Source organism: Erithacus rubecula (assembly GCF_903797595.1).
Source record: "Erithacus rubecula genome assembly, chromosome: 6".
In the NCBI taxonomy this organism is placed as follows: Eukaryota; Metazoa; Chordata; class Aves; order Passeriformes; family Muscicapidae; genus Erithacus; species Erithacus rubecula.
Genome location: NC_136688.1, coordinates 40,691,592 through 40,718,358, shown reverse-complemented (window position 1 = coordinate 40,718,358; position 26,767 = coordinate 40,691,592). Strand labels below are relative to the sequence as shown.

Here is a 26,767-nt window from a genome sequence, read left to right as displayed (position 1 = left end):
GGAGAGAAAGAAAATGTTGTTGATAAAAACTAAATAAAGCCAGAAATAATGGAAAAGAGAAGAGAAGAGAAGAGAAGAGAAGAGAAGAGAAGAGAAGAGAAGAGAAGAGAAGAGAAGAGAAGAGAAGAGAAGAGAAGAGAAGAGAAGAGAAGAGAAGAGAAGAGAAGAGAAGAGAAGAGAAGAGAAGAGAAGAGAAGAGAAGAGAAGAGAAGAGAAGAGAAGAGAAGAGAAGAGAAGAGAAGAGAAAAGTTCCTTCAGTAAAGGGATGATGTGGGAAACAGACTTAATTGAACAAAAATATCATGCCAGTTGTGGAAGGAGATTGAAAATAACAAGGGAAAGGTAATAAATGGCTTGAGTGGGACAAGAAAGTACGTTTCAAAGCAGACTATGAATTCTCATTCAATAGTCATAATTGTGTAAAACTCAGAATTTTATTTATAGAGATGGGTAGAACCATTTTTAGTGATACTGAGAACCCTAAGTAAGATAGCTGGATCTGTGGACATCCACATCTCTGGAAAGGAAATCTGTTTTTCTGTTTTTCACAGAAACTTTAAATAGTGCCCATCATGGACTGTGGGGTGCCATGCAACACTTACTACTAAAACCAAGTTCAGGTTCCTCACTTATAAAATACCCTTTCCATTTCACATTTATTCAGTCAGTATTCAGTCTATTCTCACAGCTTCATGCTTCGCTTTCCCTACCTTGAATTTTCTTTAAAATCTCTGATGCTGGCTAAGTTCTCCTACTGGATGGCTTCCTTTTTAAAGTGTCTACAAAAAGTTTGGGTGGGTATTTATGGAAAAAAAAATTGAAATAGATATTTTTAATTTTATTAGGCTGCAACCAGTATTCTAATCTGCTACAATAAAAAAAAAAAACAAAAACATGCAAGCAGGGAAGAGTTAGCATCATCTCACTGAGAAATATTCAGCATTTTATAGAAGTATCAAATGGGTAACAGCAGTACAAAAAATGCTACATTCCAATTATCCCAATACTTTTAATCATAGAATACTTTTCCTAAAGGAAGAATAAGATGAAACCAACCTTTCAATCTTACCAAGACAAACACAATTACTTCCAGTTTTTTCCAGCACCATAATTAATTCTCAGCAGTTAAGAAGATGAAAAATACATCTACTTTTCCTATGTTATAGACATGTATTATATCATTTCAGTGTCCCAAAACATGTCTCAAAATCCTAAAATTTTCTCAAGGACAAGAGATCATAAAGTGGAAAAAAATTTAGAAAAACTGACAGCCATGAGATTCTTTCTACAGCCTTTGGTGCATCAGCTTTCATTTAAACACAAAGCTATAACCTCTGCCTGATGTTCTCTATTTCTTTGTCAGCAAGTAGTTTAGACTAGACTAGAATATTTGGAAAGTAGCTACAATGATTATCTAGCTCAGTCAAAAGACAAAGCATATTCTCAAGGGCATTGTCCAAATGCCTCTTAAATACTCATGGGCATGAGCCCTGCTGACAATCTCTCTAGAGAAATGGTTCTATTTGACCAGTCTGCCAGTAAAGTAATGCTTCCTAAGATCTATTGTGAACCTCCTCTAGCACAGCTTTGAAACATTCCTACATGTCCCATCACTATGTACCATGGAAAAATAGCTCGGCACCTATCTCTGCTTCCACTCCTCAGAAAGCTGTAACAGGCAATATCACCCCTAGCCTGCTTTTCTCCAAACTCAACAACCCCAAAGTCCTTAGCCACTCTCCATGGAACACACCTTCCAGCCTTGTCACCAGCTTTGTTGCTGTCCTCTGGACATTTTCATGGATGTTCACATCCTTTTCAAATTGTAGGGAACTACTGTGAGTCTCACTGAGGTGAGACCACACCAGAGCTGAATAGTGCAGGACAGCCACTTATTTTGCCTGGCTGTTTGTGCTGGTTTTCATGCACCCCAGGACGTGGTTAGCTGTTTTCACTGTCAGGGTCCACAAATGATTCACACTCAGCTGCTGCCCACCAGCACCCAGATCCCTTTCTACAGGGCTGCTCTTCAGCCACTCCTCTCCTAATTCCTAATAATGTCTTACAGGTGTTATTCTGCCCCAGGTAAGGTTCTGCACAATCCAGATTTTTTTCTTCTTTAGTTTTATCCCATTAATCATAGTCCAATGCTCCCATCCAGCTAGAACCCCCTACAAGACCACTTGTCCTTTGAAGGGGGTCAACACTGCAGTTTAGTCTCATAAGCAAACTTCCTACATCCACTACCTTTCCTTCATCCATGAGATAGGTGACCTTAGCACAGAAAAATTACTATATTGAACAGGGCTGTCCCTAGAGCTGAACCCTGAGGAACAGCTCTGTGACCACAGTGCCAGGCAGATGTAGTCCCATCCAGCACAGCCCTTTGAGCTCTGCTGTTCAGCCAGCTCCTAACCCAGCTCACTGTGCACAGCTCATCCCACAGCTGGATAGCTTGTTTGGATGGTGCTTTGAGGGATGGTTCCAAAAGCATTACTAAAATCCAGGAAAAACTACATCCATCACCTTCCCTTCATCCATGGAACAGGTGACCTTACCATAGAAAAACATAAAATTAGTTAAATGGAACATTCCCCATGTAAACCCATGTTTATGACTGCATTATTCTTTAAATGCCTTTCAATTGCATACAGTATAACCTTCATAATTTTCCCAGGATCCTAGTTTAGACTAACAGGTCTGTAAGCTACCTGTATTGTTTCTCACACCCTTCTCATAGACTGGAATAGCAATGGTTAGGTTCCAGCCAGCAGAGACCTCCCCAGACACCAAGTTCCTTGTTAGATAACTGAGAGGGTGTGGGAGTCCAGGGTTTTTCCCTGGCTCCTTTGGGGGTGCAAAAACCCCCCTGGCAGACCCCTCAGAGACCCCTGAGTGCTGCCCAGGAGCTGCAGGGGCTGGATTTGGCTCCTTGGGAGAATCTGCCCACATTGAGAGAAGAGACACAGAAAATAATGATGAGTAGAGTGTAAATTAGAATGTTAGAGTGTAGATAAATAGGTTTTCTTGAATGTTTATGATAAGGGACACGTGGCCAAGATGGAGAATTTGGGGGGTGGACACCTTTTCCTCCTTCTTCTCCATGTCATCCATGTTGGGTGACACGTTGGCCTCTTGGATTGGTTGGGGTCAGGGCTGGACCATTTAATAAAATTGTATTGTATTGGTAAAATTTTGTAAACATGTAATACGTAGTACTAACTATAGAAGATAAGCCCTGCCTTGACCAGGCAAATTCCACCATGGATGCCAGGCTGAGCAGACCGCTGCTGGCCAGGCAAAGTGTCCCAGAGATAAGAAACAATAAACTGTCCTTGGAAAAAGAGAAAACCGTCTCCGGCAGTCTCTCTTCGGCAGCTTCGGGGAAAACCAGGTTTTGAACCACCCTTCGTGTCCCTCTGGGGTGATCTCGGGGCAGAGGAGGAACCCCAGACTGGGACACCTGGCGTCCCTGGGTGGGCTCGAACCACCAACCTTTCGGTTAACAGCCCTTCTCATAGACTGGAATAGCAATGGTTAGGTTCCAGCCAGCAGAGACCTCCCCAGACACCAAGTTCCTTGTTAGATAACTGAGAGGGGTCCTGCTTCTAGCAGCCTTCAGTACTCCTTCAGTTAGCTAGAAAAATTATTGAAAGAAGCAAGTAAGAACTTAGCCAGTTTCCCCCCCCTATCTCATATAAAATGCATGGCACAATCAAGCCACTTCAAATCTGTACACCAAGGAAATGAAGAAATACATTTTAGTAAGGCAAGGTTGATGCCTTTCACATTTTAGATAGGTAGGAGAATCTAAACCACTATCATTTTGACCTTTTCTAGAAAGCTTGTTATTTTAGACAAAGACTTTGTCTCACATAGACTAACAAAGAAGTAGTTCAAATTGGATTGCTTTTAAAAGAAATTGAAAAAAAAAAATAAATAAAAGATATGCCCAACAGTTCAGGAACATTCAATCCTTGGAACTGGAACTACTCTGAAAGAAAATCCCAGCACAGATATCAAGGTCTCAGAATCAACTTTTTGTTTTATAAGTATGCACTTATCTGGCCACACTACCTGCCAGAGCAGTCAGTTCTGCTGCCAAGAGCTAACTCTAGCTTTCCCAGAAATACAACTTCCTCTCAGAAATTGTACTTCTGAGATAGAATGAAGTAGGGGCATAGAGGATGAAACCCTTTTTTCTTTTATCCATAGCAAAAAACCTGCAGAATAGTGTAATCTGAATGGACAAAAACTACTACAAGAACACTGAGAGATAACTTGCAAATGATAAGGGGGGGAAATATAAAATATCAGGATTCATTATTTCATCCATAAAGTACATTTTTGGATGAAGTAATGAATCCTGATAATAATCCAGTTGTTTAATACTGTCTTATTTCTTGTTTCTAGAATGCATTAAAGAATCCAGGCTACACTTATCTTACTAGATCGCACGTTTCTTTAAATGAAGCTCCTTCCTACCTGTTGCTTTCTTCCCTTTAATCTTCTCCTTGAAAACATAACTTCAAAAAGATTTTATTCTTTTGTCATGGATAGTGTTACTTTACAGCTTCTTTTCACCCAGTTTTGTTTTGTTTGTTTTTTTTTTTTTTTTAATTTAGTTGGATGAATGAACAGGAATATCAGGCTGGTTTTGACATACACTATACATCTGGCATCACACAAAGTATTTCTTTGCAAGGAAAGACAGCAAACAGAGTAAAAAAACCCTGTCTTGCATAAGAACTAATGAAAACTTAAGGACTGAGGTATCCCAGTTCTGTGTAAAGACAGAAGATTTATTTCTAACTACTCTCGAAATTTCTGCAAACTGTCTCAAATTTTATGGGTTTCATTTTAACCAAAACCAAAACAAGTCAGATACTTCCTCTTCCTGAAATCTGGGTCCAAAATTACTCCAATTTTATCATTAAAATATTTATTTAGATACAGAGAAGGCTCTCCCCAGGAAATAAGGATGACCAAGCATAACCTGTTTTTTGTGATGTACACAAAAGGATGAAAGCATGTGAGCCAGCAAAGGGAGGCAGCCATAGAGAACTGTATTTCAGATGACAGCAAAAGTTTTATAATCTGAGAAAAATTCTATCACATTGTGATCACAAGCTTAATGAATCAAGCATGAAGAAATTGGCTATCAGCACAGCCTATGGAAAAAGCCCATCTCCTTACTGTGTTCTTGAAAGAGAAGAGAAAGGGCAAAACTAATGCAAATAAATCACAAACAGCTCAATGGTCTCGGCTGAACCACAGCAGCTGAACTGCAGAGAGCAGCCTCTGTACTAATGCTACCTTTTTGACATCTCTCAACTCTCAGGAGCTTTGTCTCAGATACCTACACTGGGCCACTGTTCTGTCTTACTGCCCAGAAACAGAAACTCTGGCCCCTTGAAATAGTACTAAAGATGAGAGATCATCCCTAGTAATTTGGATCATTTCAGCCACAAAGCAAACTTTAGCTCCAAGTTAATTCCCTCCTTTACCATCTTTCTCTAACCCTTTTCCTTCAAGAATGTGTAAAGCTCATGTTGCAGGTGACTGGAATGCAATTGGATGTTATAAAACCCAAAATGTCAGTGCCTGAGCTGTAAGTTTGTTGTCATTCTATTTTCCTTGTCTTTTATCTGAAGTTGTAAAAATACAGCTTTGGAACCTTTTGGTCCCATTGGGCTAGTTTCAGTTAATTTCAATTTAACTAAAGACTGTATTTTAAGGAAAGCCAATATTCTCTCACTTTGCTCATTTAATGAATATCCAACTTTTATTTGTACTTTTCATTGAGCAAGTAATTATGAGTCTAATGTATAATCCTCCCACAAGTAATAAAACTCAGAGAGGAGCATAGAAATGCCATTGAGAATGCTGCCCTGACTGAAGATTGCACCATGTGTGATGACAAAGAAGATACATGCAATTTATAAACTTTGTAAACATTAGGCTGTAGCACAGTGTGGAGACCCAAATACACACAAAATTGCTCATTTTACAGTAAATGCAGTGTGCCCAAGCAAGCATAGTCTACAAATACAATGTTTTTTAAACACTACAAATAACTGTCTTTCCAGAATTGACAAGATCCTATGCAAAACATAGGGGATTATTTAGCTAGCATCACTCAAGTTTTATATGAATTTAAATCTTCAGCAGGTTCCAGCTGAAACACACTGGATTAGCCTGGGTCCCTTCAACCACAAAACCTTCACAGTGCTGAATCTCTGCTGAACACAGATTTGGTCTTGCAGTCAGAACAAAAAACAATAGTGCAAGTTTGGTTTGTGAAAGACAAGTAATTAACTTCAAAAGCTCCTATTCAGCCTTCTTTTAAAAACCATTGACAGCCATTTTTCCCAGAAAATGGGAGTAAAAAGTATTGGTTTCCTGTAATTATTGGTTCATGGAATCTTCTCTGAATCTTAGGTATTCATAATGCCACTCTATGATAAAGATATTCTGGTATTTAACATGAATTGACATTAAGCCACAGTCCTTTCCTCTGGGAAGGCTGGAACATTGCTCTCCTCCCCTGGGTTTGTTTTTGTTTGCTTGTTGGTTTGCTTGGGTTTTTTCCCACAGCAATGCAATATCTTAAGGTTTTTTGATTTTTGACTTTTTTTTTAATTTGGCTAAAATATTGGTTTGAAAGGAGTAGCAAACAAATAAAGGAGAAACATGCACACATGAAGTATGGTCCCATAAGCCTTATTTTCACAGGGACAAGCTGAAAAATCCGTCATCTACAAACAGACAAAAAATTGAAATACATGCACAGAAAGGAAAAGGTGTCTGGAAGATAAAGGTGTCCTTTTTTCTTAGGGTACAATTGCATACACTCAATACCAGCCCAGAACATAAGATTAATGCTGATTCCACAAAACCATACATCTTCCAATGAAAACACAGAAATATCTTTAGCCAAGGCAGAAGCCCAGGGTACTGAGGTAGTCTCTGAGTGTGATTTATTTTTCCTTTTAAAAATAAATATCTCTGAAGAATTGAGCTGAATATTTTGTTTCTTTACACCAGAGACTTACTACAGCAAGCAATGTAAGAAAAAATTTATTCATAGGGTTTGTAGAGACTGTAATTGGCTGCCAAGTGGATTGGAGATACTTTACAAAATAATTGATGAAAGGAGCAAAAGAAAGATACTCAGCTGGACCTTTCCTAGCACACTTTCCTTTCAAACCAATGGATAGCAGAGCTAGAATCTAACACAGCATATCTGTCATGGCATTCTTCAAAAAGAATTTCTTCCACAGAAATAAGGTTAATAATTGAAATGCATCCTTTTGCATATACCTCACAAAACACTGACAAAGGGACATATGTGGCAGAGAACAATACAGAATAGATGAGTCACATTTAAAAACTTTCCTGTGTGCTTTCTGAGGGAGTAGAAGAGATTAAGTCATCCCCTTGGAGTAATTTATTAGTATAATGTCACATAAATTAGTATATAACCTCAAGTTAGGATATTTCCTATAATTTAAGTTTCTTTTGAACAGTTCCTACACAACTAGCAAGAAATATTCCTTCTGTCCTGAGTTACTACTGTACAACCTAGAAATAAGGAACTGATTGTTCCTTAGATGCAATATTGAAAACCAAGATGATCATGGCTTGATCTTAGGCAGAATATGAATAAGAGGAACGTGGTTAACACTAAAGTTCTTTCCTTTTATAACCATATGCATCATCACACCTCAGGTATCTAATGCACTGCCAGCACCACACAGCAATCTGTTTTTCACTTGGAGTAAGTTTGATCTTTTAGCATGGTGACATAAAGTATCATGAAGTTGTGATTTACCAGTGGTGGGATAAAACATGTGACAGTGTATCAAGAGCCAGTTATTCACTGTTTCTGATGGATTTAGGGTGATAATTTCCAAAGATACTGATTTTTTCCACTGCATTTTGACAGAAAGTCAGCTAGGAGTTTTCAGTCTCAGTTAGATGGTGTATTAACCTTTGTATCTGCAAACCTAAGAGAGGAAGTAAAATTCAGGTGATAAAAAATTGTGAGGAAAGCATAAGGTCTACTCAAATACTTGCTTAATCTTCTATGTTCCTTACATTTCTACTCAGTATTTATATTGACAGAATCTGGGGTGTGGCTAGAGTCACTGCTCCTTTTCATAAAGTCTGCTCAAAACTTTTCTACCCTAAATATTTAGAAAATATCACAAGTAGCAAAACCAAGTTTGTCATTGCATGGCTTCGTAACTCTGTGTAGAGCCAGGATTCACTTAGAGAGCTCTGAAACAGTATGATCTATGTGCTTCATACCACACTGGCATGCTTATTCTTCCAGTTTAAAGGACTATTAGTTTGTTTTCCAAGAGACAGAATACACATCATCAGGCTTGTGAATTTATTGTCAGGATGAAGCAACAAGGATTCATAGACCAACCAGCTGTTATTGAACATTAGTTTATAGATACAGATACACTGAGAGAGAAAAACAAAAAGAAAAATATATGTACCTGTGGGGTAGTGCTCATTCACTGGCCAGCTGTCAACCTGAAGTGTTGCATTGCCACCATTCCTGGTAAAACGCACTACATGGTATTTGCCATCATTTACAGGTGTGCTTTCCTCTTTAATAGAGATGTCCACTGTGCCAATATTGAAGACTACACCAATCTTGCCTTGCTCCTAAAACAAGAAAAGAAAACAAATGTTTTTAAATTGCTGCCACTTAGTCCTGGCCTCTAAGTCTCTAGTGGGTAATTCTGCCGGTAGATGGCACTGAAGAATACACAGAAGTGTCATTTTGAGCTTTGTCAGGACACATTTCATTGGTTCTGCTTCAGTGCAAACACTTTCTTTCACACTGTTTTTTACAGCATTCACCTGAAGACAGTGACTCATTTGTTCCCGTAAAACATCACAGAAGATGGGTGAGAAACCAGGCAACAAAAATCAGGAGATGTGGATAAAGAATTATTTGAGCAACACCTCTACTGATTATTACTAGTCACTTGTTACATAAAATGCAGCCACAGACAGGCTACTATATCAACACCTTTTTTGTTCTGTTATTCTTCTTGGGAAACAAACAGTCCTCACCTGCCCAAAAATAATTGTGGGATCCAGCAGGAAAAATACAGTTAGATGATGAATGGAACTCAAAGGGAGCAGAAATGCCATTAGCTGACTTTGAAAACCAGAGGGAAGTTACCTAAAAGATAGGAGCAGCCCATCTTATTTTCTCCATCCCACACCAACCAGTGTTTTACCAAAAAAGCAGTGCTCTCCCAAAACTTTCCAGAAGAAAGAGAAGAAGGGAAGAGCAGACTGTTGTAGATGCCACAACACTTCCCTCTGCAGCTTCCCCCAGGTGGTTTCAATAATGAACATATTTAATGACTTTAGGTTGTAAAATACACATCCAGAGTATACTCAGATTAGATATGTACCTTTAATATTACTGATTTAAACAGCAGCATAAATTCTCATCACTGTACAGTTAACAGGAATGCACCTTTAGACACCGAGTTAGGAGAGGCACAGTATGCTGGTGTCAGTTATTGTGAAGGTATATTACGTGCACTGCATAGATCCAAAACTGGTACAGGCAGGCAAAACTGAAATGTATCATATAGGAAGCTAATACATTTGCTAGTTATCCATATTATGAAATTGAAACAAAACAGAGAGTAGATGGCCATCTTCTATACAAGTATGTTTTCCTTGAAAAAAAACTGAGGCATAACTAAGAATCACAGGACAATTCTGTTTCATTTACTACCTTACACATCTGCTTAGAGCACATCCCCCAGGGCTGTTACCCTAACTTTACTACATTCACATTAGCAATCTCAGCAATAAGAAAGAAACCTCTCCTCTTGTACTTGATGACTACCTTGGATTTCTCTCCTGGATTTAATCCTGTCTCCTGGTAAAAAAAAAAAAACTTCTTCTGAAATTCCTGTCATGTTTCAATTTCTCAGAGAGGTCTTTCTGATTCCTGCTCCATCTTACATTTCAAAACTTACTCATACCAAAGTACTCATCATAATTTCCTTGTATCTTCAGTACTCTTTTTTCTTTTTGACATTTTCTTCCCAACACCAAATTTCCTGGTGTCAGGACTACAGCACTGTTTTAGGAAAGGAAAGCAAACAGTCCTGTAGCTGAAGAGGTCATGAGCAGTGATTCCACTACTTGAAGTTTAGAACTGAAACAGTAAGCATCTTGGTTTTTCTCTCATTACAACACTAAATTTTAGACTGTGCTAAATGTATGCAGGATACAAAGTTTCATGTACATTCATACTGTTATTTGAAGGGACTTTTCTTCCATATATTGATATCATCTTTCCCTTCTCACTGGAACATAAGGTAAATGGATTGCTGCTCCCAGCAGATGCATGAAATCAGATGCCATTTGAAAACAATGTTTCTTCTCTTATGCTAGCCCAAAAATAAGTGAAGTTTCTGTTAACAAAGATTTATTTCAGATGAAAGCATTGCTGGCACAGCTTCACCACTTCTTTAATACATGAAGTAAGTGATCTCCCAAAACTGTTTAAGTGGATTTTTTGCAGGCAACCATATAATTATCTTTACCTGCACAGCAGTTACCAAAGAACACATGATTAATTTTTCCTCAAAGACACAAATAATACACAGTGCCCAGGTAACCAGGCTACTGATACTGGGGTTTTGATATTGCCTTACAATCAACCTCCTGATCCACTTCTCCTACTACTTTTTAATTGCCATCAATACATCAAGCTTCTTTGGCAAACTGTGGCTGCTTCACCTTGGTGAAGGTACAGCATGAGCAGGTAAAATGAAGAGCTGCACCTTTTCTAATGGAAAAGATGACCACTACAACAGGAGAGGAAGGAATTAAAAGGTATTCAGCAGAGTGAAAGCTGCATACCTTCCAGCCAACTGGCTTAATGAGGCAAAGGTAAAAACCTGCACGTTGGGAAAAGGATGGTGGCAAGTTCAATTAATCTCTGCAGAATGAGAAAATGTTTCTGACTTCTCCTCAGAGGAAAAGGAGATAGCACCTTTCACCATTTCCTTTCCCAGGGCTTGAAGGAAAAGACCTATTTAAAGGGTAGTGATAAGAGGGCAAACTGGGAAAGAGATAAGATTCTGGAAAGAGAGGACTGCAAAATGCAAGTGGCCTTTAGCCTGATGGAGAGAAGATGGAAATGAGCAAACTGGTGCCTTCCCCATCCCAAGAGGCATCCCCTCCCAGAGCCAGAGAAGACAGCCCTTCTAAAAGCAGTGTAACACTTTGTTGCCACTAAGAAGTGCAAACATTTGTCTAAAAAAACCCCCAAAACCCTGGTTCTTATGGACAACCTACTCCAGCTCTCTTAGACCACTCTTGGGCAGAGCTCCCTGTGACTCTTTGAGTTCTGCAGAATCACAACTTCTGAGACTCTTAATTTGGACTGAGTAGGAACTTTTCATAAAAATGGTTTTGCTCCAATTACCAGAAAAAAACACAACACAATATGTCAAAGGTAGGGCTATTGAAGCCAAACTGCACACACAGATTCCAAGATACTGTTTATTTATGATATAAAATATCTCCAGGGCACCAGACACTATGAAAAGATTAACAATTAGTTTATGCACTGCTGGCAGAAGAAAAAAAGATAAAGTAAAGCAAAGCACAGAGAAAATCCTACAGCAAAGAAGAGTGACCATGAACACAAGGGGAAAACCCACAATTTATTTTCAACATCTTTGCAATTCCAGTTTCTTACACTACAGTACTTCATTAAAAACAGCTTTTACCAAGACCTACCTTCCTTCCAAATCTGAAAGGCAAGCTTTACCATGACACTTCAGGATGGTCATAACTTTTCATTCCTTTCCCCCAATTTAAACTGGTGGATTTTCTTTCCACATAACCAAACAAAGGTATTAACTAGACCAGTAAATACGTGACAAAGAAACATTTACCTTTGAGCCATTACCTGTAACATTTATTTTGTAGCTATAGGGAAAAAAAAAACTAACTACAGAGAAAAGAAAAAGGTGAATACACACAGACCAAACAACTGACATGGTCCAAAAGGGTTCAAGAGGATTTTAACAGATAGTGCAATTTTTTTCTTCTCTATACTGGTATTCACTGGGTGCCCCAAAAATCTTTCCATGAAAAGACAACTATTAACTAATGTTTTTGAAACCTCCAAGTGACATCAAGTGCTGGCACTGTGCCTTGGAAAACCGAGAACCATTTCATTTATAAATAATGAAGTGAACTCAGCATTTAATCTATCTTACTTTTTCTCTTATTTCTTTAAGGCTACTGTGCCAAAAAGGATTTTTAAAGTTTGTCAAGAATTTGTCTTGTGCTGATTTGTCCCATAAAATTCCCTCAAAAACCACATTACTGTTTCAGTCCTTATAGTACTTCTGGAGATAAACTTCTGCCATTACGTCTCTAAGACTTTAGAAATATAATTATGATCACATAATGGAATGGTTGTAGATAAATTATAAGAACAAAAGCAGTGCAAGGTACTGGAAAAAAACAATTGTACAAGGCTTCTCCTTGACCTGTGTATTCTACATAGACTCCTGACAAAAGGTTTTTATATGCACAATTACCAAACATTTTAAACATTATTAATTGACACAAGGGCTAATCTAATCTGCTGATCAGGAGATCAGCAATTTATTGCTTGCCCTGAATCATTGGTTCACTTTAGGCAACCTTTTCTTTTACCTTTCTGTAAACCAGATTCTTATCTGTGAGAGAGGAGTTAAAGACACCTATCTTTTCAAGCTCTGCAAGCCCTGAAAATCCAGATATATTTTGCTTAAATATTGATTATATACTGCCAATCCAAACATTTCAGCCCTGAGAGCAACTACAATCTGAGAGGAGCAGGTCCTAAGCTTTCCTCAGCTTCTACATACAACTCTTTCAAAACCTGCTCCTTTCTTCTGAAGGGACCTCAGGACAGGTCTGAGGTGATACATTTTAGCAGGTATGTTTAACTTTTGTTTCCCTTCATTCAAGGAAAAGTAGAGCCTGTCCTGAGTGCAAATTGTCAGGCCTTTGCTTTCTCCATGCCATGCCTTTATATTTTGAAGGCATCTTTATGTAGCAGACCAGGTAGAAAAAAAGAAAAATGGGGGTGGCAGTGATTTTGTAAGATGAGCAGTTAGAGTGTGTCAGAGGGCACACATACATGAACAGCCACATGTACTCTGTGCTCTGAAAAGTGCTTTACTCTTAGGTTTTCTTTTCCTAAATCTAACATTTAAATTGTCCACACTAAAAGTATATATTTGTTCCCTGTGTTCAGAAAGCATTTCATTTTAAAATCCAAGGGAGAGAACTCCAGGCATTAGGACAGATCCTACTCTCAGCTGCATCAATGTGAATCAATAGCAATTCTGTTGAAGAAACTCAATTCCTACTGGTGGAAGTGGAAGCAGAGTTTATGCCAGTATCTTTTAGTGTTGTTTTCCTGATTTTTCTGAAGCAAAATGTAAAATTAAGGGAAGTGTTTATAAAACATACCTGAAATCTGATTATAATGCCATGTGCTTTCTCACATTCATTTTACTGCATAATTTTTAAATAGCAACTACTGCACATACTGCCTCCTCCTCCCACCCTGGCTGGTTCCAGCAAGGCTAGACATCAAACCTGGCAGACAATACCCCGAGTTACTCTGTCCTGCAGATCACTGCTGATTTTGCTGCTCTCATTTGAAATTGATACAAGCCCTTTTAGTAATACAAGCCATTTCATGCTGTAGGAAGGTTTAGTAAACTTTCCCTCCCTCCAAAAAAATGACACACACAAACACAAATGCACTACCCTCTAAATTCAGGAAAATTACTTTGTTTTTCTATAACCCTGAGAACTGCTCTTCCTGGAATGGTTTGCTTCAGCTTAGGCTCCTCACACTTGCAATCTATGTTTTTAAAAAGAGATTGAACTTTTATTTCTCCCTCTTTGTTTTCACTTTATTATTTAAGACTTTCTTTGCTTGATTTCCTTTGGGGTTTTGTTTGCTTAGCTGGTTTTTATTTTTGCTTTTCCTCAAACTGGATTCTGAATGTTAGTCCCTCTGAAGGATCACTCACTCTCTGTGGTTTAGGGGGGCTTTGTACATCAGTGCTAAATGTGTGAGTTATCCAGGAGAAGTTATAGATGCATATTCCACAGAGGACACATTTATTACTACAACTGCAAATCACTCTGTGTGAATTCTCACTGTACACAGAAACTCAAAGTTCTTTGCTGATTAGAAAGGCAGCAAAAAGCAGTATTGTCCTTAGGGGGCCCTTCTGGGCTGCAGCTAGAACTGAATGCATGGCTGGACAGATCTTTCTGGCATACATGTATCAATGGATTTGGAAAGGGGAAGTATTAAAACCTGTATTCAGCACAGACTACAAGGCAGCTAGTTCTGCTCTTCTCTAGCTGCTATATTTAGTACTGGTTTGAATATCACTGAGAGGTAAGTCAGGACTCAATATGTAAAAATCTCTAGGGCTGGGTAAAGGGACAGTTTACTGAAGTCTGCCTTTATCCAAACAATGATGGCAGGGGAAGCACACTCAAGAATCAGTATCCCTACCCTGGCAAATAATCAACAAAAGTAGCAAGTGCTCTGAGAGAACTGATAATTTACCTAACTTGGAAGCTTTTGATCAGGGTGCCAACATTTTACGGTTACCTTGAATCTAGGTAAAAACGTTTGTAAGGGGAATTTTGTTTGATTCTTAAGAGCTGTTAAAAGGACCAGTAGATCATTTTTTGTTATATGCTGTTACTGCCTCTTTAAGGTGCTCAACCAGATCTACTCAATGCCATTTAAAACCTATTTATCAGAAAGAATCATATATACACAGAGAGGATAAAATAAATAGAAATTATTACCCTTTGGGGGCATGGCTTTTAAAAGAAGCAGTTCTCAGGATACATAATTTATAAGGCTAAAAAGGACAATTTTTATAATCTACTCTCCTCTAAAATTTTATAGGAGATCATATATCTTGTCTGAATTGATTATTTTTTAAACTACAGAATATATTTTACAGCAGCATTTGTGATTTGCAGCTGAGGAAAGAAGGCTTGGATTCATTACAGTTGCTATTTTGATGAGATTGGCCTCGTGTTGAACACGGTCAAAAAGGCAAGTGGAATTCAAGAACTATAATGAAAAGGAACAGTGTATAAAAGGAAAACCTCTATTATAAATTAAGGGTGGACCTTTGACTCAAATTCTTGAACACAGTATGCAGATCTTTTTTGAGGCCATCTCAAAAAGAGAAAGAGGAGATACAAAAGGTTCCAAAAAGTAGTACACTTGAAACAGTGTGTATAGTCATGAAGCAATGATTTAGCACTAGTTCTTTATAACTCAAAGAACTACAAATTTATAAGAAAAGCATTTGACTGACAATTATGTTTAAGCAAAAAAAGTATCAAATTCATGGGAAGAATAAAGAGCCGTTGAACACAGCAATATGAATATAACCTTGTGCTCCGCCCCTCCTGAAAAGCAGATCATTATTGTTTAACTGTTACAGCCTATACTGAAACACCATCTAGCATCATACTGCCAAAAATTACTTGCAGGTATGTGATCAAGCCAAAATTTTCTTGAAGGTTGCTACTGATTCTTGTTCATTTTAAGAAGTGGTGAAAAAATTAAATTAGGAAAATTAATGAAAATATAGTCTTTTCTATTGAAGGCTTAGGAAAGGTAGCTCAGACAAACATCTGTCACAGTCAAGCTGCCACTGTTAGTCCATCCTCAGAGCAAAAATATGCTAAAGCAAAGCCTTAGAGTTCCAGCTTCATCTTTCCTTGACTGCAAACTCTCTCCTCAGTTTTACAGAGCATAAAAAAAATCACTCAGGCCTCTGTGTTTCTTGCTTAAAAGCAGGTTTTCCAATCTTTCATTTAAACTCCTCCATGGCCCTAAAACTCCTTCAGTTTACTTATACTTTTTTTTTCAAGTGGAAACACCAGAAATTTTAAACTTTATTTTACAGAAATTACACAATCTTACCATGAGGGCTCATATTTGAGGCTTATTCATCATGACCAACAGTGTAATTCAGGAGTGCTCTCTGGGGGTGTTCCTTGTTTTGAAAGATGATCTCTACTCTTTGGTTGGAGACACACTACATTATTTGGCTAAAGTAAAATTTATACCAGTTTCCTTGTTAAGAGTTTAACAAATGTTCCAAACTGCCCTTCATTTTTGGTCAGTTGAATATTTATGTGGGACACAGACAGTAACATAATACTTCTTTAATGGCCCATACTACAAAAAATTGTAGCACAGCAATACACTGCTACTAAAGTACCTCTTACTCCCAGTCTTAAACATTTTGTCCACGCACCTTTGCAAAATTACAGAAATAGTTGCCAGTGGAATGTGAAATTGCCATTCTCCTGCTCTAATTTTACCTAATCTCCTTCTCTCCCTGCATCTTTCCATCTTTCAATCTTTGCCTTTTGTCTAATATAAGTTTCTTTTATAAATAAAACTACCCTGAAGACATGTGAAAAAAAAATAAATTGACAAGAAGCTTGGGTCTGTGACAGTTCTACAGGGTCAGGAGTGACTCATTATGTACAACAACAAACACAAGATATCCTCACCAAGAAAAGACATAAAATGTAGAAACTGCTTGTTTATTTCAGCCTAGATATGCTGCATCACATAAAAGGTTTACATATCATTGAAGCAGTTTAGGTAACATTAATACATAATATCAGCAGAATTACACTTAGGAATTAATTTTGCACCAGAAACTTACATATTTCATGTAAGGTGATACCATTAGTACAGATTGAGACTTTTAGATTTTAACTCACTCACAGAGGTAATCAAGATTAATTAGACAGTACAGGGTTGAAAGAAAAGTTTTTTATTTTACTGCTGTTATGCTGTACCTTGAAAGAGCCACTTTAATTTCTCTCTCTCCAGTTTGCCTTTTTATAATGTGAAGTCACATTATCAAAAGGCTTATCAAACACTATATATGTTATCTGCCCAGTGGAGCCCTGGTATCCAGTGAGGCCTCCAGATGTTATTGCAGTACAGTTAATTAATATCAAGCAGGGTATCCTGATTTACAGTATCATCATAACCATGATGAGGCTTGTACTAAGCTCACCCTAAACCCATTTCCTCAAAATCTGGGGAATGCTGTGGCACATCTAGTTGCTCTTATATCTGACACCTGCCAAGCCCAGTAATCAGTGATATTCAGCAGTCTTAAAAGGGAGGCTTCCACTGTGCCATTCAGTGCCTAGGACCCTGTGCCCAATTAAGTCTTTTTTCCTGTTACCTAGGATAGCACAATACACTGCCAGTCAATTACAGGCAGTAAAATGTTTCAAGAAACACATGCAGGTGTGTTTAGGCCACACAATTTGAAAAAAGCAATTGTTATTACACAGCTGGTGAAACTCTAACCACGAGGCTGCTAAACCCCACTTATTTAGGAATATCATACTGCAAGTAAAGAAACAAATTAACAGCATGCTGAAGAGGGGCATCTCCTAGGGAAACAGAATGCAAAACAAATTAAAAAGGTGATACCTGTCTATTGGTTCACTAGCAAATACACCATTCAGATGGCTAATTTGTTCTCATGGATCAAAATACGCATCATAAAAATATGCCCTATGTGATGGTGTGAACTCCAAGTATAATTAGGATTAAATATTCTGACAGTGCTTTCTGAAAATATCAATATCCTAGAAAGTATTGTGAAATTATACCTTGTAGGTATGATTCTGCACTAGGTCAGAAATAGGAAGCCTCTGAATGTTGACAGCAGCTTCAATTTTCCCAGAGAAGGGAGCCAATGCATATTGTGTGCTGCATTTTAAACTTGAAGCATGCATAAACTGCTGCACTCTCCCAGTGTTACAGAAGCTGGCTGATTAAAAGCAGGCCTTTACCTTTCAAAGAGCTTCTCTGCAACTCACTCTTCAGACAAAAACATGACCAGCTGCTAAAATGTCACATCCACTCAATAAAGAAATGACTGCAGTAACAAGTCAGATTTTAGTAGGGCACAAGAACAAGGAACTTGCTCCAAAGCAGAGCTCTTCCAGAAGAAAATATTTCCATCCATCTCACAGCATCTCCCCTGGGGTTTCAACCCTCTGAGTAACATTGCCAACAACTTGTGCTGGCAGAAGCTAAAGTGGCAGTCATGCTCTGGTGGCTTGAACCTCGCTGAACACCAGATACTCACCAAAGCCTTTCCATCACATCTCCAATTCAACAGGACAAGGAGAAGAAATAAAATGAAAGGCTCATGAGTTGAGATAAGGGCAGACAGAGAACACTCATGAGTTGCTGTCCCCAGCAAAACAGTCTCAACTTAGGGAAATTAGTTTAATTTATTACCAATCAAACCAGAGTAAGGAGAAATTACTCAGCTAAAACCACCTTATCCTTGACTCTCCCTTCTTCCAGGACTTTACTCTCAAACTCTCTACCCTCACCCTGCTGTCTGCCTCACCATGGGTTTCACCACAGGCTCTATCTCACTGCCATTGCTCCTGCTCAGCAATTTCTCCTCCTTTTTAACAATGTTTTCACAGAGGTTTTACCCACTGACACGGATGGCCTTGGGCAGCAGCAGGTCCCAGTCTTGGAATTGGCTGGCATTGGCCCTGTCAGACATGGGGGAAGCTTCTGACAGCTTCAGAGAAGACACCTATATATCCTCCCCCTACCCAAAACTGCCATACAAACCCAATACATACACAAAATACAGAATTAAAGATCTGGTACTTACAGGCTGTGTGGAATAAACCATGTACTTTAACTACTAGGCTTCCTTATCAAAAGCATTGGTACAATTTTGAGATGCCAATAAGCTGAAGGCACAGGACATATTGCTCAGTAATAGCAATCCCAGCTGTCTGTCTCAACCCATAGCCAACAGAAAAGTGAGCACTTGTCAAGAAGATGGCATTAAAAAAGGACATTGCATTCTGACAGGAAAGGTGATCACAAACACCAATTTGCCACCATCCAATTAACCCAAGTGCAATAGCTATAAAAGTGCAAGGGGTGAAGAGGCTTTGGACAGAATTAATCTATTTAAACTTGGTTTTGCCTAGAGTATATTTTTTTGCAAACTCTCTTCTCTTAATCTTAAAGAATATCCTAGAGTTTCAGAGTGGACCAAAAATATGAATTTAAAGGCTTTACATGACTAAGCACTATATACTACTGCACTTTCCTTTCTCTGTGTTTTCTTTACAAATTTTTAATAGAATAGAATTCTAAAAGAACTTAATGCGTCCATGATCTATGTTCTATGTTCCTTTTGAAATCTATGAAAGAGATTCCATGAACTGTATAATATGAACAGCCTAGTGCAACCAAGACAAGTTGCACCAGGCAAGCAAGAAGTTTGAGCTAAGGTTCGATAGGTACTTCCAATCCAACAAGAAAAAGAGGGAAATGTGACGATTTGCAAACAGAAACAGTACCTGGATTCAATAACACCTTATTTCTAGTTTTTCCAAGCCAATTTTCTTAAAATGGTAGATTTTCTTTTAAAGTTAGTATAACATTGCTTTTGAGATGTGGCTGGACTCCAGCTTTCTAATCTTGAATCAAAGAGGTTTCCTAAGATTTTTCATGGAAGCAGAATATTAAAAATACATGAACACTGCAATATAGGAAACTTAATTTCTAATGAAAATACTCTAATAATTCAAAATAATTAAATACTCTACAGATTGTATGACAGAACACTGACAGATAAGAAATAGTGGAATATTACACAGAAATGGAAAAATAAGAGGAGAACATAATGGTTTGAAGACATAGCTCACAATAGAAACCACCAGTACCATTTGCATGCTGGAAAGCAGAGACAAAGATAAATTGCTTGACAAAATTTTGCAAGAACAGAGCAAATAACTGAAATGTCTTTTCATTCTTAAGCCACTACCTAGAAATTTACATTACCTTAACTTTTCTACAAGGAGCACTTCGAACACGCATGTTTTACATACACATAGGATGCACCAACTACTAAATAGGTCAAAACATCTAAAACTTGTTGGATAAAGCACCTCACATCAAGACTGACCCTTCCTACAGAGACGAGAATTTTATTAAATCAAGACAGACCACTGAAAAAAAAAAATAAATCAACTTGGCTACTTGCATATTTATTTTGTGTTACAGAATTTGCTTACTGTTTGGCAAAGTGGTATCAGCTGAGCCCCTTGCCAAGTTTATATTATGTTAGTTAAAACAGAACTGTTGATGTCAAATGGAACTTGATTATTTGGAAAGGATGTCACAAAAAAAAAGCTGAAGTACTTCCAGTACTGATTTTTTTTCAGAGTAGGTGTGGGAAGGAGTAGTGAATAAGGAGAAGGTTAATGTCACAATTTCAGCTTCCCTACGTCTTCCTGACACCTTCTTCTCTGCCCTTTCAGGGAAAAGTGTTATGAGATGTGAAAGGACAGCCAATATAACAAAAGAAACTCCAGTCTTAGGACTGTGCTGAGATCCTAATCCTACTGTAAGACTAGCAGTGCTTAGAAGATGAGTTCTAGGTTCTAGAACACTTTGAAATCAGTAGGAGAGAAACACAAAATAACTTAGTGTAAGGATGCATTCCATTGCTCAGCCTCCCTTATCCCTATGGGCACTCACTTATTCACATTAGCTTCCATGGGAAGCAGCTATGTTTCATAGGGACAAAGACCATCTCTAGAGATAATCTGTTATTTAAAAATCAGTGTAGTTACCATTATGAACACTGAGGTAAAGGAAGCGCAGGGTATGGGAGGTAAGACCTGTACAAAACCAGCCCTAACATGTCCATTCCTTGCTAAAGAAGAATTTTCCGAATAAACTGGAGCAGCCAAAGGAATTTAGAGATAAAGGACTGTTATGGCTTAGACTATACAGTTTATGCTCACATATTGGAAGGAAAAATTTTCTTGCTTTTGTCCAGCACTTTTTGATTTAGCAACATTCAGTAAATATTACCCAAGTGCAAGAACTGAGTTTCTCTGTTCATTCATTATTTTGTCAGCAAGCTGCTAAAATTAGTAGGTCAAACTCTGACATTTCTACTCAAGAGAAAGCTCTGTAGAGGACCCAGATCTGGAAAAAAATTTAGTTTGATACTGTATGTTCAGCACAAAATAATGTAGCCTTTAAAAATCAAATTTTAAAGAACTGCCATTTTGTTCAGGGGAATAATATATGCCTTATCTTTTTGCAATAATATGACCATAGCCCAAACTCTCCATATTTTCTCCTTCCTACACAATTTAGCCATCTGATGAGTTGATTGGGAGGGACAATAAACTTGCAACAGGCTGATCTTGTAAAATACAAGCTGAAGGAGCAATAAGGGTGATGGATGTCTATGGCCAGCTATCATGGCTGCTGTGTCTGTGTCTTCAGGCAGATGGAGGACAGTACTGGCAGCATATGGCATGGGAGTTTGGGCTTGGAAGGTGGATACAGCAGACTTCTGGTAAAAGGAATTAGAACCAAGGCAGCACAGTGGTTAGCAAGCCAGTCTGACAGACCAAACTGTGGATGACCTTCCTCATTTCTGCACCTCTACACCTTACCCAGTTCTACAGGCTCCCACCTCCATTCCTAGAGCTGGACTTCTAGCTCTGCCTGCAGAGAGAGAGCCAAGGAGCCTTAGTATGAAAGGGGCTTGTGTCATCAGTCATTTTGGCAGATGCAACCAGGCAGCAGTGGTCAGTTGGTGAAGTTGGCCAGGGTGAATTTATATATATTTCTATATATATTTTCTGAATATTCCCATTAAAAGAGGAGAAGCTAGTTTTAGTTAACATTCTTGATAAGCAACTGTTGACTAGATCATTGAAAATTACCTACTTTCTCAATCCTATTGATGTTTCTGCTTATGTCCATGCATGATAGTTTATAAAATAGTCACCTCCTTTCAATGTCTCTGCTATACCTATGCTATGGATAGACTATGGCCCTCAAGAACTTCTTAGAGGGCAATTACCAGCCAGTTCAACAGCAACTTAGTGTTGTCAGTTTAAAAATAGTATATGGAATGACAGAATTATTTGGATTTGAAGAGATCTTCGAGATCATCTCTTTCCATCCTCCCCTGCCCCTGCAGGGGCACCTTCCAGTAGACCAAGCTGCTCCAAGCCCTGTCCAACCTGGCCTTGAGCACTTCTAGGGATGGGGCAGCCACCATTTCATTAGGCAACCTGTTCCAGTCCCTCACTGCCCTCATAGTATATAATTATATACTAATCAGAAATTATACAGTATTTAAGGCAGAGCTATTTATTATAAGAACATGGGGTTTCACAAGCAAAAAAATAATAAAAAAAAACAGCTCCAGAGGATGGTACCCATTATAAAGATTCAAAAAATTATTTTGCAAATTGATGAGCTATGCTAGCAATATAGCCTTGCCAGGCTATAAAGAAAATACTGAAAAAACAAAGCAGACAATATGTGTATCCATGTTGGAGCACTTCAAGAACATAAAAAAAGGAATGCTGGCACTGGCACTGATTCCCTGTGTTTGTAGCTACCACGTGTTCTATATTTAGCCATATTACAATAAGAAGATGAGAAGATAAAACAAAATAGCATTAGAAGTATTGGATCTGCTTTTTGCAATGGTCCTGTTCATCTCTGTGGAATCCCACTGCTCTTCTGAATAAATGCCACTATCCTCACATTGCTTTGTACTTCATTACAATATTAATAATCAAGCATTCTCCTTCAGAAAATGGATACAGTTGTTTTGGAATTAGTAACATGAAATTTATGCTGATCCACCAAAAAACATTTATGCTCCTGTATGCCAAAGAAGAATTAAGTACATGACATAAGTGAAAGAAGCTCCAGGGAATTCATGTAACACCAATCTCCAGTTTGCATGCAAAGATAACCTATGCTAACACTTAAAGGATGGATAAAGCTAACAGATTGCAGTTCTGTATCATAAAATCACGATGGTCTTTTTTCACACCAGAACACAAGTTAACCTAATTACAGTCTCCCTAAATAGCTAGGTACAAATGCCAGCCTGAATGCACAGCAGATTCCTGCGTCAGGCTTCTGAAAGTTTCAGAAGGGTTTGCACAGCTTCTCACTAATGAGCCTCAAACACTAGCAGAACTGTCCCAGTGTGGGAAAAGAGACCAGAATGGCCAGAATACATCAGGGAGAATACAACTGGTTCAAAATTTCAGGTGTACTAAAAAAAAAAAAAAAAAACAGGTATCAAAGATTTTAAAAATTCCACCTTGTGATGGCTTTTAAACTTCTCAGATTTTCCATAAGAAAATGAAAATGTAATAAAATAACTATAATGGTTTCATTTAATTACCCAGATTATGTTAGAATTTTAATTTCTAAATATATTACTTGTTCTTACATTTAGTCTTTATTTCCATATTCCCTTTTCCTTTGAAGAAAAAGAAGCAGAAATGATGAGAAAATGAGATAAAGCAGAAATCTTCTTACCATTTACAAGCCTAAACTTCAGATATTTATTTTATCTGAAGACACAATTTTCTAATACAGACAGCAACATTATCTGCAGTGGAAGGTGTTCAAACTCTAAAAATGTGTCCAGTTAAAATCTTGCTTTATGGCGTTTGTAATTTCTTTTTATCTTTCCTAGACAAAGAAATATGTGGGTTTCTCAAACTGAAATTACATGCAGAGCATAACCACTTCAAACTGGTAGCTCATGCAGCCCACTACTACCTTCAAAAAGACACACCATAATCTCCTGGTTTTGTATACTCTATTCAGTGTGGTTGTTGCTCTTGCTAAAGAGGTTGGCCCTCCTTTAGCTCCCTGCCAAACTTTGGGAAGTGTTATCTCAAGGGAACAATAAGAAGAATTACTATCAGGGGAGATAACACTGTGGTCTTTTTAATAAGGACTCTTCTTGACATTGAAGCATGTGCTACGTGGCAGCAAGGGAAAGTTTGTTTAACATAATTTCCTCACGCAAAGTTCTTTGGAACTTCTACTGGTTTGGTGCTTTTAAAAATGCAATTGTCAATTCCCTTTTATCATGATTCACTTTTTCTTTCAGGTGACTAGAGTTCGGATTTTGTTTTTAATGTTACATATTAAACAAAGATGCAACCCTAAAGGAGCGGGGTCATGATCACAGTCAATGGTTAACAACTCTACAACCTTCAAGTGGCATTGGTGACATGCACTTCAGCCAGCCTTCAGGGCTGTATTTCCCTATTTCTTTGTGAAACTACATAGGTTATTTCAAGAAGAAAAAGAACATGAAAGACTTGCCATCTTTTCTAGCAAACATTTATCCAACAGAATGATCTGAAATGGGAAAGAAGAATAGAAAAGCTCTATTGTTTTTGTGAGAAAGGTTAATAGCAAGAGCTATTTTTTTCTATTTAAGAAAGAAAACAAACAAAATTAAAAAAAAAAAAAAGAGATGAGGGAAATGAAAAAAACCCAGCAGCTCTATCTCAGTATAGAACAAAGCAACAGAGAAGTAGCTGTGCCAAGTCTCTCCCCATTTTTCTGGATAACTTTACAGACATGCAAGATACAATACTTAATTAGTCTCTTTTTTTGTTTTTTAAACATCGAAGAAACATGCAAAAACAGCAATGAAAACTCCCTATATGCCATCCTCATTAACCAATGCACCTTCAAGAGTACTCCAAGAAAAGGAGTGAGATTCAAACCCTACAGCACTTTCTCTTTTCACGTTTTCAGGACAGGTGGACAGTAAGTAAATTATTCTGGGGGCATACTAAAACCTGACTTTTTTGGGGGATTTGCAATTTTTCCAACCACTATCAACTGGGCTGAGACTCTAACTCATTTGCTGGAGACTACCAAACAGCTACAGAAGATTTGGCATCTTCTTTTATTACCTGTGTGGATTGAGATCAACCGCTAACTAGAAATTAAGGGCATTGTTTAATTCTGGCAGCATTCCTTAGATTTCAGTGTTGTTTATCTAGAAATAAGTTTGGCTTGAAAACTATTTCTTTAAATTGATCCTCTGAGTCTTCTTAACCCTGTTAGCAGTGGAGGATTGGGTATATTGCACTATTTTCTGAGATTTGCCCGTGGTTTATTTGCAAAAGCCACTTTTCTATCATTTCATTGACACACAAATGAAACCTGCACTTAACCCCGCCACAGCTAGCCCCGCTAGCTGAACACAAATCAAAGATTTCCACTCTTCATTGTCAAAAAGATGGAGTATTTTCTGTCCAGCTCAAACAGCCCTACTATATCCAGATCAGTCACTTTCCAGAAACGATGGAAGCCACAATACCAGCCTTGACCACTAACATCTCAGAACATTTCTCTCTTTTGACTATGAGTTTATGTGTACTTTTCTTGCTGTGACAAGCAATTTTGGAAACAGTCTGCAGTTCCACTTGTGTATGTCACCTGTAAGTTACAGTGCTTTTTGTCTTGTATACCGGGGTTGGAAGAATGATCTGAATTGCTCCTTCCTGAAGAGCCTCTCATAAAACTATGAAAAGGAAAAAATGGGGGAAATGAGGGAGGAAACAGACCTACAAAAGCATCAACACTGTGTACTAAAATACTACTGCTAGCACAGATCACTGTCTCAACTGTATATCTGAGATAGCTGAAAAAGAGAACAGATGCAATGACTCATGTTACTGAAGGTGCAGTGCTTGTGATCAGAGCTGAGTTTCCTGGATTGTTAAATCAGCAGCCTTCTTAAATGCGGAATTAAAGACATTTTAAATAGTATTTCAAAGTTACAGTTGGTTACATTTGAGCATGCTGACCTTAACAATGTCACATTAAATATTTGCTTTTTAATTAAGGTAATAGCTAAGCTCTGAAGATGGGTATTGGTTTTCACTTCATTAATTTTACTGTTAAATGGAAAGTAAGACATAGAAGCAGATAAGCAGAGCAGCACGACAGAGGGCCCTTTCAGCTAGCCTGAACTGCCACAATGCTCATAGTGCAGAGCAGCAGTTTCAGGGCTGGGCAGGCTGTGTGTGCAGGAGCCCAGCATGGCTCAGCACCCACACTCACACACAGCTCATGGCAGTGGCCAGCACACACCATTCTGATAGCTGGGCTGGCCACACAATGCACTCCAGCTCCTGCACACACACACGTCAACCTCTTCTTCTCTGCAGTTCTGCAAGCCCCTTTTCTGTTGACTGCTGGAGTATTAACATGCTGGAGTACTAACATGGGTGTGTACATATACATATATATATATATATATATATAAATAAAGGGAAAACTCATGTATGCCAGCAATAACTCAGGCAGCAAATGACCTACTTTAGTTACTGAAGTTTAACCAGATTGCAACATGATACAACATTGTTATCATGGAACATAATCCTACAGTTTCAAGAGGATTACTTAGATTTGAATTAGAAATTAAAATTAGTTGTGCTATAGAGACCTTTATAATAGGAAAGTCTCAAAAAACCCAAAGTACTTCAAACTAGGAACGGTAAAAATGTGAAAATATGAGATATACAAAATAATGTATGAAACTGTGAAGTTAAGTACTTCAATTTATCTTTTCTGATTAACAGATAACTAATGAAACTATTTAATCAATTTCTTTTAGCTTATAAAACAACTAGTTTGTAATCTAGGCACATATTTGCTATAAAATATTTTTGAGACCATTGCACTAGGAGTTAATATTTTTGGAGCTAACAAAATTTCTAAGGATGCAATTTTCTTATCAAGAAA

General features: G+C 38.0%; 1 protein-coding gene across 3 annotated transcripts in view; it reads right to left on the bottom strand.

Annotated features, from left to right (window-relative positions):
- NRXN3 (neurexin 3) overlaps positions 1 to 26,767 on the bottom strand; it is a 686,791-nt gene that overhangs the window by 123,818 nt on the left and 536,206 nt on the right. For all 3 annotated transcript variants that reach the window (XM_079309900.1, XM_079309899.1, XM_079309901.1), the window contains one exon: positions 8,511 to 8,682. In XM_079309900.1, the coding sequence (XP_079166026.1) occupies positions 8,511 to 8,682 (172 nt within the window). The remainder of the gene's footprint in view (positions 1 to 8,510; positions 8,683 to 26,767) is intronic.